This window comes from Alexandromys fortis, unplaced genomic scaffold (genome assembly GCF_014885135.2).
Source record: "Alexandromys fortis isolate MF-2015 unplaced genomic scaffold, M_Fortis_MF-2015_v1.1 scaffold_283, whole genome shotgun sequence".
NCBI lineage: Eukaryota > Metazoa > Chordata > Mammalia > Rodentia > Cricetidae > Alexandromys > Alexandromys fortis.
This window is the reverse complement of record NW_026068164.1, coordinates 706,522-724,791: the sequence shown is the minus strand read 5'-3', so window position 1 is coordinate 724,791 and position 18,270 is coordinate 706,522. Positions and strand designations below refer to the sequence as shown.

The 18,270-nt window shown below is 44.3% G+C and overlaps 1 protein-coding gene across 6 annotated transcripts in view; it reads right to left on the bottom strand.

Moving 5' to 3' along the window:
• LOC126491964 (protocadherin gamma-C4) overlaps nt 1-17,588 on the bottom strand; it is a 182,201-nt gene extending 164,613 nt beyond the window's left edge. For 2 of the 6 annotated variants that reach the window (XM_050127991.1, XM_050127981.1), the window contains exon 1: nt 8,943-11,001. In XM_050127991.1, the coding sequence (XP_049983948.1) occupies nt 8,943-10,817 (1,875 nt within the window). In that variant the 5' untranslated portion in view covers nt 10,818-11,001. Of the gene's footprint in view, nt 1-775; nt 3,365-7,649; nt 8,020-8,396 lie in introns of those variants that run through there. The other 4 variants (XM_050127992.1, XM_050128006.1, XM_050127990.1 and 1 more) reach the window with 4 other exon arrangements.
• Between the last annotated feature and the right edge of the window lie 682 nt (nt 17,589-18,270).

Sequence of the window (18,270 nt, the reverse complement as noted above, 5' to 3'; positions counted from 1 at the left end):
TCATTTAAACAGATATGGGTATGCAAACTCAGGAAAATAGGTAACTTCTCTGAAAATTTGAAGAAGAAATATTAAGATCAAGTGTGAGAATCACTGGGCAGTTGTGGCACACACCTTTAATTTCAGCACTCGGGAGGCAAAGGCAGGCGAATCTCTGTGAGTTCAAGGCCAGCCTGGTCTACAAGAGCTAGTTCCAGGAGGGCTCCAAAGCTACACAGAAAAACCCTGTCTCAAAAAAACAAAACAAACAAAAAAGAAAAAGAATTGTCAACCAAGGTGTTTCATAATTCATACACAGATTCAACTATAAAGCAAGCCTTACATTCAAAGGAGGAAGAGTCTTCAATCAATAGAATCCAATGTATGCATTGCACACACACACACATTATATAATGCATACATTGCAGTGCTGGGAACCCATCTCAAGGCCCAATGCATGCGAGGCAGGTAAAGTACCACTCATCACCAGCCCTAACCTTTCCCATGGATGGGAAAGTTAAGAAACCAGTGCATTGCTAACAGTACTCTTTTGATGATTTAAATGTCACCATCAGCTATTAACCCATGATTTCCATTCATTCCACAATGACTTTAACTTCCCGTTCAGCCCATGCGCATTCAAAGCTACCTAGTAATAGTTTCCTGGACTCACTTAAACTTCAGTACATCTTCAAGGAAAAGCGGGACTAAAACACACATATATTAAACACCCGGGGCAACTAAATAAATAGATAAATTTAGCAAAATAACATGAGCGTATTTAAGGAAAAGTTACCTGAGGGGTTTCTTCTCTTTTATCATCAAGTAGAGACTGGGGTGCTGAGAGGAAGTCAGTTTTCCCACAGCTCTCCTGGCTGATGAGAGTATCTGCATAGTTCGGCTGAGGGAAGATGATATGGCTTTTCCCCGAGTCTGCCGTGAGCGAGACTTCATGGGAATAGGTCTGCAGGAAAGCACGCACCCCGTCCACTCCCACAAACTGTGAGGCAGGCATGCCCCCTAACCCACCTCCTGAAGCCCGGAGCACGCGAGACACATGCCAGCGCCGCAGCCTCAGTGCTAGCAGCGCGATGACGAAGGCCAAGAAGACACAGGAGACCACAGCCACTGCCACCACCAGGTAGAGGGTCAGTTCTGAATCATCAGAGGTAGCAGGGGTCCTGATGCTGCCCAGGTCAGCCAGGACCTCAGGGATGTTGTCAGCCACTGCTATGGTGAGTGTGACAGTGGCCGAGAGAGGAGGCTGGCCGTGGTCCTGCACAGACACCACCAGGCTCTGCTTCAGAGCATCTCTGTCCAGCAGGGCCCGGGCAGTGCGCACCTCGCCTGTGTGCAGCCCCACTGAGAAGAGCCCTGGCTCGCTGGCCTTGAGCAGGCGGTAGGACAGCCAGGCATTCTGTCCTGAGTCTTTGTCCACCGCCACCACCTTAGTCACCAGGTATCCAGGTTCTGCAGATCGGGGTGCTAGTTCCACACCAGTGGACCCGTCTGTGGGGAGGGTGGGGTACAGGATCTCAGGCATGTTGTCATTCTGGTCTACCAAGAACAGGCTCAGCGACACATTGCTGCTCAGTGGAGGGTTCCCACTGTCCACCGCTATCACCCACAGCTGCAAGTCTTGGAACTGCTCATAGTCAAAGGAGCGGAGTGCATAGAGGACTCCAGTGTCAGAGTTGATGGAGACGTATGAGGACAGGGGCGCCCCTTGAAAGGTATCTTCAGCTAAAGAGTAGGTTATGTGGGCATTGTCATTACTGTCAGGGTCATAGGCCAGCACTGAAAAGATGGAGGTGCCTCTGGGGTTGTTTTCAGCAATGTAGGCAGAGTAGGACCCCCGGGAAAAGGAGGGTGGGTTGTCATTGATATCCGCCACCTGCAGTAAAAGGTGGGCATCTGTGGACAGAGATGGATTCCCTCCATCCTTGGCACTTAGAGTGATGTTGTAAGTGGAGAACTTCTCCCTGTCAAGAGCTCTGGTTGTAACCAGTCGGTAGTAATTGTCCACTGACCGTTCCAACTTGAAAGGAAGCGTCTCAGGAAGTGAGCACGTGACAATGGCATTCTGCCCAGAGTCCCTATCGTGTACATTGAAAAGTGCAATTACGGTTCCCGGAGGAGAGTCTTCAGGAACAGAAGCAGTGGCGGATGTCATGTAAAATTCCGGGGCATTGTCGTTGACATCTAGAACGGTGACAATGACCTTCGTCCTGGTCAGAAGGCCTGGGCCATCCTGAGCTTCAATATCGATTTCATGGAATTTAGCTTTCTCATAATCCAGATTTTTGGTGATTGTTATATCTCCAGACGTTGACTTTAGCTCAAATACATCTGCAGTTTCTCCAGGGGCTTGCTCCTGAAAATAAGTCACTTGAGCATTGTATCCCTCATCGGGGTCAGTGGCTGTCACAGTGAGTATCCGGGTGCCTATAGGCATATTCTCAGGAACGCTCACACGGTACTCGGGCTGTGTAAAAGCAGGAGCGTTATCGTTCGCGTCCAGGACCTTCACGCGGATGCGGCAGGTGCCGGATCTCACTGGATTTCCCCCGTCGGAGGCTACTAGAACAAGATGGTGAACTGCTTCTTCCTCGCGGTCCAAGGCACGCTCCAGCACCAGCTCTGGGTATTTGTTCCCATCGGCCCCAGTTCGCACATCCAGAGAGAAGTGGTCATTTGAGTTGAGTTCATACTTCTGGAGGGTGTTCTCGCCCACGTCCGCATCATGCGCACTCTTCAGAGGAATCCTGAATCCTGGTGTAGTCGTTTCGCTGATTTTTAGTTCCGGCTCCTCTACTCCAAAGCGAGGAGCATTGTCATTAACATCTGTTACCTCCACCTCTACGGAATAAATAGTCAATTTATCTTCCAGTAGTAGGTTAAAGTTCATCAGACAGGGTGTGCTCTGGGCGCACAGCTCTTCCCGGTCTATCCTGCCTGCGGTGACCAAGCTGCCGCTTCTCGGGTTCAGAGCAAAGAGCTGCGACCTACCTCTGGAGACGATGCGGACCCCTCGTTCTGCCAGAGCTTGAGGCTCCAGCCCCAGGTCCTTGGCGATGCTGCCCACGAAGGAGCCTTTGTCTAGCTCCTCAGGCACAGAGTAGCGGATCTGTCCAGCTCTGGCCTCCCACAGGGCGGCCCAAAGGGCGCACAGCAGGACCAGCATTCTGTACCGGGGCAGCTTCTGCAGCGTCGCCATTTCCCTTCTGCAGCCGAGTTTCCTCCAAACCTGCTTCCAGCACGGTGAGTCCAGTCCTTACTCCCCCAGGGTCTGAGACGACCAGTATTCACCGGTTCCAGGTCACCGAGGAGAGAGAACTAACGGGCGCTGCTTTGAATTTCCTTGCATCTTCTCTGACCGGAAGCTGCTGACAAACCGCCAGTCCTTTGTTTTTGTGCCAGTCCTTCAGTGGGATTGGTTGACTGTCTTTTACTCCTTAGGTGGTCAACAGCGACGCTCAGAGGCCTAGCCAGTTTCTGCACTCGCGCAAGCAAACCCATTTCATGTTTTCCTGTGACTTAACTCTCAAGAATGACTCTTTACACTAAGATGCCGTATTATTTACAGTAGAAGTAAGCATTTAAAGGTAGGGACTTCTTTTCAGAACTTGTAAGAATAGTGTAAATATACGTAACCTGAGATGGTTGCTACGAAAGTATTGCAGAACGTTTAAGCCTTAAATGTTGGCCTTGATGCAGCACACTATCTCCCGAACCTTTTCTTATCTATGCTCAGACAAGAAGGTCAACATGGGCTACATTTTATTATAAGGTAAGTGTTCTGAATTTTTGTGCTCTGTTGCTTAGCATTTAATGCCAACACTTGATATGTAAATTGTTGAACATCAGACACTAAACAGCACGTGTGCCTGACACAAGGTTTGATTGACTCTTAGTTGGAGACCAGTTCTCAGAAACTTTTAGGGCAGGGAAGATGAGGAAAGTAAAGATGATCTTATTAAAGAGTATCGATGCCAGATTTGGTGAAAAGCACTGACCCCTGGGGACATGCAGAGGAAGGGGACCCAACTTATGTCTGAGAGTCAAAATCGACCTTTCCTGAATGCTACTTCATTTGAATCCCGACAGGTAGGTAGAATGGATCAAGAACAAGGCTGGAGTAGCAAAGAAACTCAGAGCCAATGCTCGGAGCTGGATACAGCCAGGAACATCATGGATGAGGAAGGTTTCCATATTGAACAAAGCCCAGGCAGACAGGGCACTTCACACTAAGAATCTGTCACTCAGAGTTGTTTGAGACTGTTAAGTCCTCTTTCCCTTTCTGTGTTTAGTCTTGCCCTGATGACACCATGGATGTCTTCTTACTCCTGTTTAGCTCACAGATACAAACATATTTATGCATAATGCATTTATTTAAAATTACACTTTGAAATATTTCAAGCTTATAGACCACTACAGAAAGTAATATAACCAAACTCTGTGCACATAACAGTAGGCTTTATTTAATTTTAACATCTTGTCATATTTAAGTAAAATGTATGTTTAGACTTTTTATTTTGAACAATTTTCAGAATTACAGAAGAGTTGCAAAAACAGTATAAATAAATCTCATATAGAGCGGTTCCTTGGCAGCTGAGGGGACTTGGTTCTGTATCTGATGGTGCTGGAGTCCCTCGTGTAAATGATGCAGAAGGAAATGATCTGTGTACACTCTTCTGGGTAGTTGGTCACCTCACAATTAGACATGCTGTCTAAGATAATGTTAATAGTTGATGAACATGTTTAAGAACTATGTTAAGTTTTCCAAATACTTTCAACTTGTCATGTAGATGTAGGTTTGTGCAGTTGGATTAATTCACTTTACATATGAAGTTCACTGTATTCTGTGCCCCGCATTACCCCGAATGTTAACACTTTATTTTCATGCTCCCATGGAGTCCATGTAAGTTGCAGACAAAATGTCCCTTTACTTTTTCTGAATTCCTTTAGTACCAAACTATAAAATTAACTTGGCATTGATGCAGTTTTTATTTAGCCTATGGCTCTTAGCAATAATTTGTCGGGTGCTACAATGCCTTTTTAATAGCAAAATAAAATATTTTTCAGGCCTAGGATCCATATCACAAAGTTTCTGCAGTGGGTAGAATTCGAACACTTCACAAGGCTTTGACATGGGAAGATGTGGTCAGCCTACTATAAAACGTTCTCCCTTGTTGGGTGTTAGATTCCTTCTCCTTAGGTTCAGATGGTGCAGTTCTGGCGGGAAGATGTAGGAATGACGTTATCTCCTTAGTGCATTTTCGTGGGAGCCACACGGTGCCTTTGTCCCAGTACTGTTTTTGATAACTTCAATCACTGGTGACATTCTAGAAATTTTCTAGTTATTTGTACTTTTCTCTGTTGTAAACTCACTATTTATTAATTGATAATTAACTTGTCCAGTCCCCTCTTCCTTTTTTGCTTTCCTTCCATCTGTTACTCTTTCTCTCTTGATTTGTGGTTTCTTACGGCTTCTTCGTAGTATGTTTTTTGAAATTGATGAATATGAGACTTCCAACTTTCTTTTCAAGATTGTTTTTGTCTGTTTGGAGGCATCCCTTGAGATTCCACATAAATTTTAGGGTGGAATTTTTCATTTCTGCCCCCCAAACCCCATTATTAGAGTTTTGATATGGATTCCAGTGAGTAAGTAGGTTGTTGTAATTAATTCTGTACACTTCTATTTATTTTACTTTTACATTTTTAACTGTTGTTATACGGGTAGGGAGAAAGCCCGTGGAGGCCAGAAGAAGGCATCAGAGCCACTGAAACTGGGGCCACAGGCAATTGAGAACGTCTTGAGCCTTTCTCTTTGTTTGATCTTTGCTTTCTTTGGGAATTATACTAAAATCGGGTATTATCTTCAAAATTGTGTTTTTAGGTGATGGGAGTTAATAATTTTCTACCCGTTTGACAACGCTTTCTTTTTTATAATCATGACCAAGTCATTTCCTAAATGAATTTCTCACACACTACAGCTAGTGCTTGTTGCTGTAACCACGACTTTGTTTTTGTACTAACCGTATACAACAACTGTTTTCTTTTGTGCATGTGTGCACATGAATCTTTATCTTCAATATTTCAGTATAAATTTAAGAACCTATCTTGTCAGTAGAATATGGATTTTTTTTTTTGGATTTTTCGAGACAGGGTTTCTCCGCAGCTTTTTTGGTTCACATCCTGGAAGTAGCTCTTGTAGACCAGGCTGGCCTTGAACTCAGAGATCCGCCTGCCTCTGCCTCCCAAGTGCTGGGATTAAAGGCGTGCACCACCACCGCCCGACTTAGAATATGGATTTTAAAAACCAACCAATTCATTAATTTGTCTTTAAATGTTAAGAGCTAAGCAAATGCAGAGATTAAACAATTTATTATTTGAGTATAATTTTGTACTCAAGGAGGAAATAAAAATCCAGACCACATGCAGCAAGAATGAAATCCCCTTAAAAGCCACCAGAGAAGAAACAGATTACTTAAAAAAAAATGGCCATGTGATGACAGAAAATTTCTCATTTGTAATAATCATAAGTTATAGGAAGACAATGTATTTTGAAATTTAGGCCTATATATTTATTTTAAGTAGAAGAATTTCTTTAAAAAATGTTCTCACCTACTCTACTTCCTTATTGTTTTTCTCTCCTGAGGCCCCCCCCTTGACACAAGGTCCCATGTAGCCCAGAATAGCTTCAAACTGGATATGAGGCTAAGAATGTCCCCTCTTGCCTCAGTTTCTTAAGTACTGGGATTATAAGCATGTGCTACCGTGCCTATCTCCTATTGGTTCTGAAATTATTTTATCAGTCATATAGAGTGGTGGTTCACATCTGCAGTCCCAGCCCTCAGAAAAAGACAAGAAAATCACAAGTTAGGGGTCAGCCTGAGCTACACAGCGAGTTTCAGCCCAACTGATGAGTGCAGTGAGAGCCAACTAAAACACACTGCCCAGGTTCCAGGCAATAACTAGGCCTCTAACAGTGCTTCAAGGCTGCGTGGCGGTGCCAACCTGGACAGCACAGCCCCATGAGCAGACGTACTGTTCACTGCATCTGTGTTCCTCTCCCTTGGTCTTCAGCTTGCAACAAGGCACAAGCACAGGGATTGGCAGGGAAGATTTCACGCACCTGATGGTTTTCATTGCTCATATTGGTTTCAATCAATAATCCAACCCTAGGCCACTTGTCAAGAATGAAGTAGTTTTGTTTATTTTACACTGCTGGCCTGCAATCCCTGTTTAAATAGCTTTAGATCAATTCATGATTTCTTGATCTATCTCTTGTCCATCTAGATATTTTATTTTACTATTCTAATGCTTTACTATTTTATGTACCTGTTCAATTTGACGGAACAGAGTAGATGTAACAAGACATGAATTTACCATGCCATATATACACTTCCTTTTTTTTTGAGACAGGGCCTCACTATGAAACCCTTGTTGGCCTGTAATGCATTATGTACACCAGGCTAGCCTTGAACTCACAGAGAACTGTCTGCCTCTGTCTCTTGAGTGCTTAGATTAAAGACGTGTGCCACCGCACCAGATCTTCACAATACACTTCTTATGAAGCATCAATATAGACAAATATGGAATATGTCTCAGTTTTGTCATTTTCACCACACACACACACACACACACACACACACACACACGTGAGGGAAGCTTTAAAACTGTTTTATAAGTTTTATAAGTGCATGACAAAATTTCTGTCCATTTCATAAGTTATTTAAAGAGATAAATTTTTAAGCACACATAAAATCTCTCAGTGAGAGGTTGTAGACTAAGATGTTTAGCAACAACATCAGACTGTATGGATTATTATCATTTTATATTATCACAACTAAAATTAAGACTTTTGATGATTCTCACCACTATAACTTCTGAATAAGTGGATAGTCAACTCAGACAACAAAATGATTTAGCCAGACGTAAGTGTTAAATAGAAGACAAATCTGTTTCTGATGCAGTTCTCTTTCCCAAAGGCGATGGTCTCACCACTCGGAACATCCCTGGAATGCCTATAGAAATCTAAAAGGGTAGGTCACCTGTATTGTTGCTATATGCCTGAGATATCAGCATTCTAGTAGTCTGAGGCAGGAGGATTATAATTTAAAACCATGCTGGGCTACAAAGTGAGTTCAAATAAAACATTAAATTGAAAGTTAAAAAAAAGTGAGTTCCAGGCCAGCCCAGGTATATTATCAAGAACTTGTCAAAAGAGCAGCACTCACCTAGCCTGCACAAGCCCTTAGGTTTAAATTCCAGTGGCATGAAACAAAAATAAACATACCCAATCACCACTGGGGCATAATGGAATATACCATTTATAGAAAACAGGGAAAGCAAATATATACAGACATGAAACAGTTTCATTGATATAGCTATTAAGGTCATTACAAGTTTACCTGAGAAAGTTTTTCCTCTTTATCTTCAAGCAGAGACTGGGGTGCTGACAGAAACTCCCCTTTCCCACAGCTCTCTTGGCTGATAAGCGTGTCTGCATAGTTGGGCTGTGGGAAGATCAGATGGCTCTTGCGAGAGTCAGCGGTGAGTGAGATCTCACGGGAATAGGTCTGTAGAAATGCATGTACCCCGTCAACACCCACAAAGTTGTGGGCAGGAATGTCAGTCAATCCGTTTGCTGCAGTGTGGAGCAAGCGCGAGGAGTGCCAGTGCCGCACCTTCAGCATCAAGAGCACGATGACAAAGGCTAGGAAGATGCAGGAGACCACAGCCACCGCCACCACCAGGTAGAGTGTGAGATCTGAGTCCTGGGGATCGGCAGCTGTCCCAATGCTGCCCAGGTCGGCCAGGAGTTCAGGGATGTTGTCAGCCACTGCTATGGTGAGTGTAACAGTGGCCGAGAGAGGAGGCTGGCCATGGTCCTGCACAGACACCACCAGGCTCTGCTTCAGAGCATCTCTGTCCAGCAGGGCCCGGGCAGTGCTCACCTCGCCTGTGTGCAGCCCCACTGAGAAGAGCCCTGGCTCACTGGCCTTGAGCAGACGGTAGGAGAGCCAAGCATTCTGTCCTGAGTCTTTGTCCACTGCCACTACCTTGGTCACCAGGTAACCAGGCTCGGCAGAGCGAGGTGCTAGTTCCACACCAGTGGACCCGTCTGTGGGAAGGGCAGGGTACAGGATCTCTGGGGCATTGTCATTCTGATCTATCAAGAACAGACTCAGAGAAACATTGCTGGTGAGTTGTGGGTTCCCACTATCACGAGCCATCACTCTTAGCTGCAAATCCCGAAACTGCTCGTAGTCAAAGGACTGCAATGCGTAGACAATGCCAGTGTCAGAGTTGATGGAGAAATATGAAGACAAAGGCACTCCCTGAATAGTGTCTTCCACTAGGGAGTAAGTCACTAGTGCGTTCTCATTGTGGTCAGCATCCTGGGCCTTCACTGAGAAGATGGAAGCCCCTCTGGGGTTATTTTCAGGAATGTAGACAGAGTAGGAGTCCTGTTCAAAAACTGGAGGGTTATCATTGATATCCGTCACTAGCAGTGAGATATGAGCTTGGGTCGATAGGGGTGGGGTTCCCTGATCCGTTGCTGTTATTGTGATGTTGTGCCCGGAGCTATGCTCTCTGTCCAGTGTTCTTTCTGTTACCAAGCGGTAATAATTGTCAACTAACTTCTCCAGTCTGAAGGGGAGGTTTCCAGGAATGGAACAAGTGGCACGGCCATTGTTACCAGCGTCTTGATCATGCACACTGATAAGAGCAACTATGGTCCCAGGAGGAAAGTTTTCTGGCACTTCGGTAGTGACAGAGGTGATTCCAACTTCTGGAGCATTATCGTTAACATCCAAAACAGTGACCAGCACCTTAGCTCTAGCCATGAGTGCAGCACCATCCTGGGCTTGAATTTCCATTGGATAAACTTTGTATTCTTCAAAATCTAGTGGTTCTTTATTCCTTATTTCTCCAGTGTAAGAATCCAACTGAAATTTCCGGACCACACTGTGGTCTACATTGTGAAAGGAGTATGTTACTTTGCCATTGGCTCCCTCGTCCGGGTCAGTAGCATTCACCTTGAGCAGCGGAGTGCCTAGTGGGATGTTTTCTGGGACACTCACGTGGTACTCTGCCTGAGTAAATGATGGCGGGTTGTCGTTCACATCTACCACCTGAACACGGATCTGCAGAGTCCCCGAGTGTACTGGGTTACCCCCATCAGAGGCAGTGAGAACAAGGTAGTGGCTAGCATCTTTTTCTCTGTCTAGAGGGCTCTGCAGCACCATCTCTGGCTGTTGTGCTCCTTCAGGTCCCTGTTGCACATCCAGGAAGAAGTGAGGGTTGGCGCTTAGCTGGTAGCTCTGAAGTGAGTTTATACCTACATCAAGGTCTTGCCCAAGAGGCAGAGGAATCCTGGTACCCGGAGTCGTTATTTCACTCATTTTTAACTCCAGCTCTTCTAACTGGAATTGGGGGGTGTTGTCATTAATATCAATTATCTCTACTTCGATAGGGAAAAGCTTCATTTCATCCTCCACGAGGATGTTAAAGCTCACGAGACAGGGCGCGCTCTGGGCGCACAGCTCCTCCCGGTCTATCCTGCCTGCGGTGACCAAGCTGCCGCTTCGCGGGTTCAGGGAGAAAAGCTGCGACCTACCTCTGGAGACGATGCGGATCCCCCGCTGCGCCAGCTCACGGGGCTCGAGCCCCAGGTCCTTGGCGATGTTGCCCACGAAGGAGCCTTTGTCGGTTTCTTCCGGCACCGAGTAGCGGATGTTTCCAGCCCTGGCTTCCAGGAGTAGCTCCAGAGAAAGGCACAGCAGCATCAGCCGGCTCCAGCCGGTTAGTTTCTCTGGAATCGCCATTGCTCTCTGGCTTCCTACTTTTCTCTCAATTTGTTATCAAGGGTATTGTTTTTCTGCTTTTCCAGGATCTTCTTTATCTTAATAATGAAAATAATTACAGCAGAGAGATGTCCAGAAATATGCTGGGCACTTGCAGGCAGACATTTTCAGTCCGGCATGATGGAGAGTCTGAGAGTCACACGGTTTTTTTTTTCTTCCTTCCTTTCTTTTTTTTTTTAATTGGGCGGGTAGTGTAGAGCATGTATCTCCCAGGTTGGTGAACAGCGGCGCCCAGAGTCTTAACAAGTTACTGCACTCCTTGCAAAGTAATCAGGTATCTGAAGTCCTGGTTTACTGCCAGGGAAATAGTAATTCTTTTTTTACAATAGTATGTATGCATGCACATATGTATGTGCACATGCATGTATGTATTATATGTAAAGAAGAAGCAATGTCCATTTCCTTATAGCTATATTGCCAAATTGTATTGTTTTGAAGAACCCAGTAGTCCAAATTATCTGTTTTCCCTGTGTGCTACTGAAAAATTAAAATATTTCTCTAACCCCAAAGAGGAGAAAATCAGCCTTCCATTTATTCTGTTGTATAGCTTGACTACTTGATAATTTCTCAGGCCACAAAGAGAGGTTTGGAGGAGGAAGAAAACACTAGAGAGGGAAAAGTCCACTTTCAGATTTCAGAGTAGAGTCTCAGATCTGGACCGCTCCAGCTCCATTTTCCTTCCACTTGGCTTTGAAGATTTTCAGAACTCTGGGATTTTGAAGACCACGCTAAACCATATCCTCATTCTCCTTCTTTTCTGAAGCAGCTACATTAAGAAAGATTTAAAATTCCCCCAAAGGTAATAAATTTTGAATAGGATAAAATCGGGTCTTGGAATCTCATTAAGCATATTGCACGACTATGTAATTTATACTTCAGACTCAAAAGACAGAGAAGTTGTGGTATTATTCTTTATAGATGAAAAAGCCACGTTTTATGTTCATGGAGACTGTGGGGATGATAGCTGTCCCACACTCATGCAATGTATCCTCCAGGAGAAGGTGGCTTTATTCAACAGCAATGTCTTGTAACTAGGGTGATGAGGACTTCACTTTCCTTTTGTTCATTGTTTGGAGATGTGTGGCAGCTACAGTGGTGAGCCCACCTCGGCTTGTTTCAGGCTGGCTGGGGGCCCTTCGCAGCAGCCACGGAGCGCAACATCTTGTCCTTTCACTACGAAGAGGATAATGGAACACTAGTGCTAAGTCCAAAACCAAAGTAGGCAAAGCAGATATGTTATCCACCGAGTTTGCAGAGGAAAGCAGCTTCTGAGAAATGCCTTTAAGGACAGTAAAACATCTCTGCTCTGCTACTGGATTCTGGCGGAGAGAGTTCTTGGAAAGTTCGGAGCCCTTTAGAGCTTGGAGTAGAGCTGGAATATTTAGAATGGTGAACAAGGCCGAAGATGCAGTCAACAAACTGACAATTGTGATGAATGAGTTGGATCTTAGCTTGAAGAAAAGCAGGATCGATCTGAGGATAAGGAGGAGTAACTTCCCAACTTCATGCCAGTTTCTATAGACTTGGTTTGTTACAGAAAAGAACTTCCAGCTAACACTGCTCCTTCTGCTGAAAGTGCTCTGGTGGTAGGTGGTTCTGAGAACTAGTCTGCTTTATCCTGAGCATCGCCTTGGCCTTCAGATCAGCTGCAGTAAGGGCAAACCTTTGCCGACTCTCACATATTCTGAACTACTAAGGGATTACATTCAGTGAAAGATATGTTTGTTGGGTAAGTGAGATGCCGGCAGATATGGAAAGTTGCTTGTTACTTTGTTCAAAAATCATGAAATGGGAAAATGGTTATTGTTTTCAAATTAATCTAAACAGAACAGCCTGAAAATGCAATGGGAGAGAGGTGACGGCACAGGAGAAAATGATTTGGAATAGATGACGAAACAATTAGCAGAGAGGTGTGAAGATCGGAGAAGGGACAATTTAAGAAGTTCTTGGGATCATTAGCTCGCCCACAGTAGCGCTGGGAGGATGATGGGAGTCATTCCTTCCAAAGCCAACAGTGCAACCTAATGGTAAGAGTATTCCTCTGAGGTCACTGCTTTTGTTCCAGTTATGATGAAGGCCATAGTATATCATTTAAAGTCACATGAATAAACCAGTGTATATCTTATAAATTACAGATGCACACATATACATGTATTTCCAGTCATTTTATCACATTCCGAGTCCTGACCCACATATCACAGTATCATGACACTCCATGGTGCTCTGCTGAGCTCTGAAATATTTGTGCTAAGAAGTGCATTCCAAGGTCAGAACAATCACAATTCTTTTGTTTGTTTTGTGGTGATTAATTCTACTAAAAAGGGAAATTGTCGGTGCACTGACTAAAGTTCACTTATACACCCCCATACAGAGATCATGACTTCGGGATTACAGTAACAAAATGCTATTTTCTGTGAAGCACTAGTATGGATTATTTGAATATTTAAATATACTAGGGATCTTTCCATTGGGGAGAAGTATTTTCCTGTAAATATATGTTAGTGTTAGGATTTCTTAGGTATTGTACTTTATAAAGGCTGAGTTTTGGATGGAGGTGTAGCTCAGTTGGTAGTTTGCCTAGCATGCTCGAAGTCCCGGGTTCAGTCCACAGTAATGAGAAATCCAAGAGTGGTGTGCATGCCTGTAATCCTAGCAGAAAGCTTGAAGCCATCCTTGGCTTACACAGTGGGTCTGAGTTCAGCCTGGGCTATAGGAGACTGTTTCAGATAAAAATGAAATAAAGATAAGGCAAAAAGGAAAAAATTGAGCACTTATATTAGTAAATGACTAACGAAACGTAAATTTTCTTATGCAATCATTATAACTTAAACAAATTTATTCCTTGTCTGCCTTAGGTAAAGAAAAAAATTGTCTACTTAAATTATAGGTCCCATAGATTTTGTTGATCTTCCATTGTTATCATTAAAATCTAAGACTTTGTAAATATTTAACTTATCCTTGATAAAGAAGGTTACTAACTACAATGTCGCAAATTAAGAGTAATTTATTTCTTTTTATCTGACAGGAATATGGTGTTGGCACTCTAGAGTCTGGCACTTCAGGAACAATTGAGACAGATGCTGGCAGCCAACTAGATATAGTCATGAAAGGTTCAGAAAATGAGGAAGGAAAGGAAGAAATTAAGGACAGTTTCTGTTCTTGTATAACTACACAGTTTCTCAGACTCTCAAAGACAAATATATAGACCTCAAGGGTAGTAACTTAGCATTGCAATACATCTCTTTCATTGTTGCAAAGAAGGAACTCTTTAATAAAAAATAAGACTTTTCAGAACATATTAGGATTATGTAAACTTCTTCCAAAAGGAATTGTGAACTAAAGAGACAAAATAAGCACACATAAAAATAATCAGTAAGTTGGGCAGTGGTGGCGCACGCCTTTAATCCCAGCACTTGGGAGGCAGAGACAGGTGGATCTCTATGAGTTCTGGTCTACAGAGTGAGTTTCAGGTCAGCCAGAGCTACACAGAGAAACCCTGTGTTGAAAGGTCAAAAAAGAAAAGAAAGAAAATCAGTAAGACAAGCAGGAGGAAGTTTAAAAGGCTGGATGCACTAAATGAGAACATTCGGAGTCACATGTATTTATTTGACTCCAATATAAAATCTAAAGCTTCATTGTTGCCACTCTGGACAATGTCCAGGTGTAAGCTGTTTTCTTAATATGAAGAAACTAAAGAATATAAAGAAACTAAAATCTGAAGATTTTACAATAGGAGAAGCCATGCACAGATTCTGGTAACAGGTGAGTCTCTGTGAATATAGGAGCAACTCCAAAACCATCCTTCAGAGAACAGGTTGACAGATATCCCTAGTGCTGGAGCTAGGATGTTACAGGTCCAAGACGATGGCCAGAATCCCTTTGAGAAGCCAGAGTACAGAACCTAAGGCAAGGCTTCCAAAGCTGAAACTCCGTCTGCCTGGCAGTGCTATGCTGCCTACACTGGGTCTGGCAGAGCTCCTGAAAACTCATGGCAGGGACCAGGTACAGCGTAGTGACTGTCCACCACACAGGCCCTGGTACTCTGTTTCTGAGACACGGAGCAGTATTGTACACCCGTAGCTGTATGAGCCCCTAGATTGAAGAACCACATTAGCTTGTCAGAACTATAGGACAGCTCTTGTGCTTGTAGTTAGTGTCCACTTTTGTCAGCAGGTAGACAGACTCCATAGTGCACACTGTAGTGACTTACCTAGTTGAAGTTTTTGGCAAAGCATCTTCCTTGTATTTTTGTGACAGTCACCCATCATCACTGAGAGGCTAGGATGGCACTGACCCACTCAAACCCTGGTTATCATGCTGAGAATGAATTTAAAGGTGGTCTGCCGGGATACTGCGGCAACCTGCACTCGCTGACCGAAGGCAATTGCACTTTCATGGCGCAAGGCCAGGAAGAACAAGAATTATGACATACTGCAAGCTCTGCTCAGAAGTATTCAATGGCTGCTTCAGTGTTTCCAGTCCCTTGGGACAAGGCACAACAGTACATATCTGTAATCCAGCACTCAGGAGACAGAGACAGAAGAAGGATTATAAATTTGAGGCCAGCTGTGCTACACAGCAAGACCCTATCTCAAAGAAAAATAAGAGATCAGGATGTGGCTCAGTATGAAACACTTGCCTAGCACAGAAACGGCCCCAAGCCCAAAACTCAGCTCGCAAAAAGAGAAAAGAGGAAAGAGCAGACTGCTTTTGTTTTCATAACACTTCACTTTGTAGTTCAGGCTGGCCTTACTCTCCATCTTTATGCTCAGCCTCCCGGATGCTGAGGTGACAGGCATGCACCATCACTTCCGGCAAGCAGAGCATTTTTGTTGGTGAAAATGTCTGAGTAAGGCTTGTGCTGGAGAAAAGGGATGCCTCATCCCTGTAAAGGCACTGATGGTAAGACTGTGCCCAGGGGCTGCTCCCATTTAGGATTCCATCTGTCAGTAGGTGCCCATTACATAGTAATTCTTGGAGGTGATCATTCCTTTTTCACCTCTCCATTTAAACACAGGTGTCAGTTCTGCTGTTTGGTTATTAATAGCAGTCCTTACCTGTGGACGCCTGATTGAGAGTGACCTACGCTGCTCTGTAGTTCTTCACCTCCGGTTCAGCTGGGATTTTGAAAACGGGTCTTTAGACTACCTCCAATCTTCTATTCCATGTAGTTACTGCCTTCTTCTTCTTTTTTTAAAATCAAAATCAAGCATTGCTGCAACCTGGGGGCAGTAGATCTATTCTGTATGAGTTGTGAGATCGTGTGGAAATAACAGAACTCTACCTTAAGGATGTCAGTGAAGATCACCCGGAATGCGATCTAGGCGAGGACGAGGACGGGTTCTTCTGCAGGATGGCCCAGCTGCATAGCTGTGATTTGACACCCCAGTCCTGGCAACGGCTCTAGGCTCTGTTTTGTCTACAGCTGTCTTGCCCCGTAAACGTCACTGAGGAGTGGCAGTCCTTCTCCTCAGGTCCAGGGTTTCTTTGGTAACAGTTGCCAGTATTTACCGCTGTAGGGCTCTTCATTCATTTCTGGAGTCAGACGAGATGGTCACTGACACGTTTGTAGAGTTATTCTCAGCGTCCGAATCTTTAAACGCTGCTATTAAGATACTCTCCAGGATTTCCCAAAACGGTGTACGTCGTTGTCATTTAAGTCCAGGATGGTTCCGTCTGTATGATTTTCGGTAGATTTAATTTTCAATTTCGAGTGGCTTGCGTAATTTCTCTGGTGAATCTACTGCATTGATCTGGTCAGTCTCTGCTGTCTTGGATAGATGGAGTAGTTCTCAGCACTCACCCTCGGATTCCCCGCATTTAAACACTCAGTCTTCTTTTCGAATCACGCAGTGCAGTTGGTGCGTAGTTTCTCCGAGCAGAACAAAGACTGCGGGAAGGGAGGCGGCGCTTCCTGCGCTCTGTGCGCCTGCCCTGTGGGCGACTTCCTATCCACGCAGCTGTTGAGACGTGAATTCACTCCCTGTAGTAGAAGTCACTCCCAGGAAGGAAAAGGCAGCACCTCTCTCGGAGTCATGAAACAATCTGATGATGATGACTGCAAGCGGAGAGCAGGAGAATGGGCGACGAAAACCAAGAGGTTCAAACAGATCGCAGGGAGGCCGTGCATTTTTAGGCTGTGTTTGTGAAAGCCCGCGGAGATCACTGGGTCAGAATGGCCACTGACTGGGCGACAGCGGCACCCAGAGGTTCAGCGTGGTAACCTATCGCAAACCTCTTCTGAAATTCCTCAGAAGACGCCACCTTCCTTCTTTTCCAGGACTTGTTTTAGAATACTAGCTTTGTTAAGGTGGAGAGTATGGATTGTAGTTTTTGACAATATATTAATAAAACTGTCTTTTCACAAAATTTAAGCGAAGTAATCTAATCTATTACAGTTCGACGTAAGAACCCTCGTACAATTTTTCCTCGATATTATTTTTTCCGGTGCTGAGGATCAAAGCCAGGACCTTGCACTTGCCTAGGTCCCGCCCTTGCCAGTAGTTTTTGAAGATGATACATTGATGAAATCTTTTCCTTTGAAAAAAGGGGGCGGGGGGAGTTCACTACTTGCCAGGGATGGCGGGGCACACTTGTAATTCTAGCACTCAGGAGGTAGGGAAACCCACCACAAGTTCAAAATTAGCCAGGTCTACACAGTTCCAAGCTAGCCAGGGTGACACAGAGACATTATCTGAACAAAAATGTTCTCTTTACTAGATAAATTATCCTCTGTTAAAAGACATGTCACAAAATAGAATTCCTAGAGTTGGGGAGTTGGCTCAGTGATTGCTGGACAAGCACGAGGACCTTAGTCTAAACACCTAGCGGGAATGTAGAAAGCCGATGGCCACACTGGCTCTGTAACCTCAGCCCTGGGCTGGGTGGAGAAAGGACATCTCTGGGGTTTGTTGCCCCACAGCCTAGCTCCAGGTTCTTTGACAGATCCTGACTCAGGGTGTAACAAGGAGATCACAAGGATAGGTTACGCTACAACTTCCTCTGGCTTCCACATGTATGTGCACAGGCAGGTGAGGGCTTGCAAACACACACACGAAAAAAAATATTACGAATTCTTACTGTAAGTTCAAATACACAATTTTTGGTCTAACACATTGAAAATACTTTAAAAAATTAAAATAACCCAGAATTGAATTAATTTAAAATTTTATCTTTCGAGACCAGCCTGGTCTACAGAGCTAGTTCCAGGACAGGCTCCAAAACCACAGAGAAACCCTGTTTCGAAAAACCAAAAAAAAAAATTATCTTTGATGTCTATTCCAATGCTTCCTCTATACATACACTTTCAAAAATTCCCCAAATAATCTAAGCTCCTTCATGAATGTTATTGGCTACTCATACCCTTTTTCTAAAATATAGATGTCAACTGTTAATATACCCTGTTGTGGGGTGT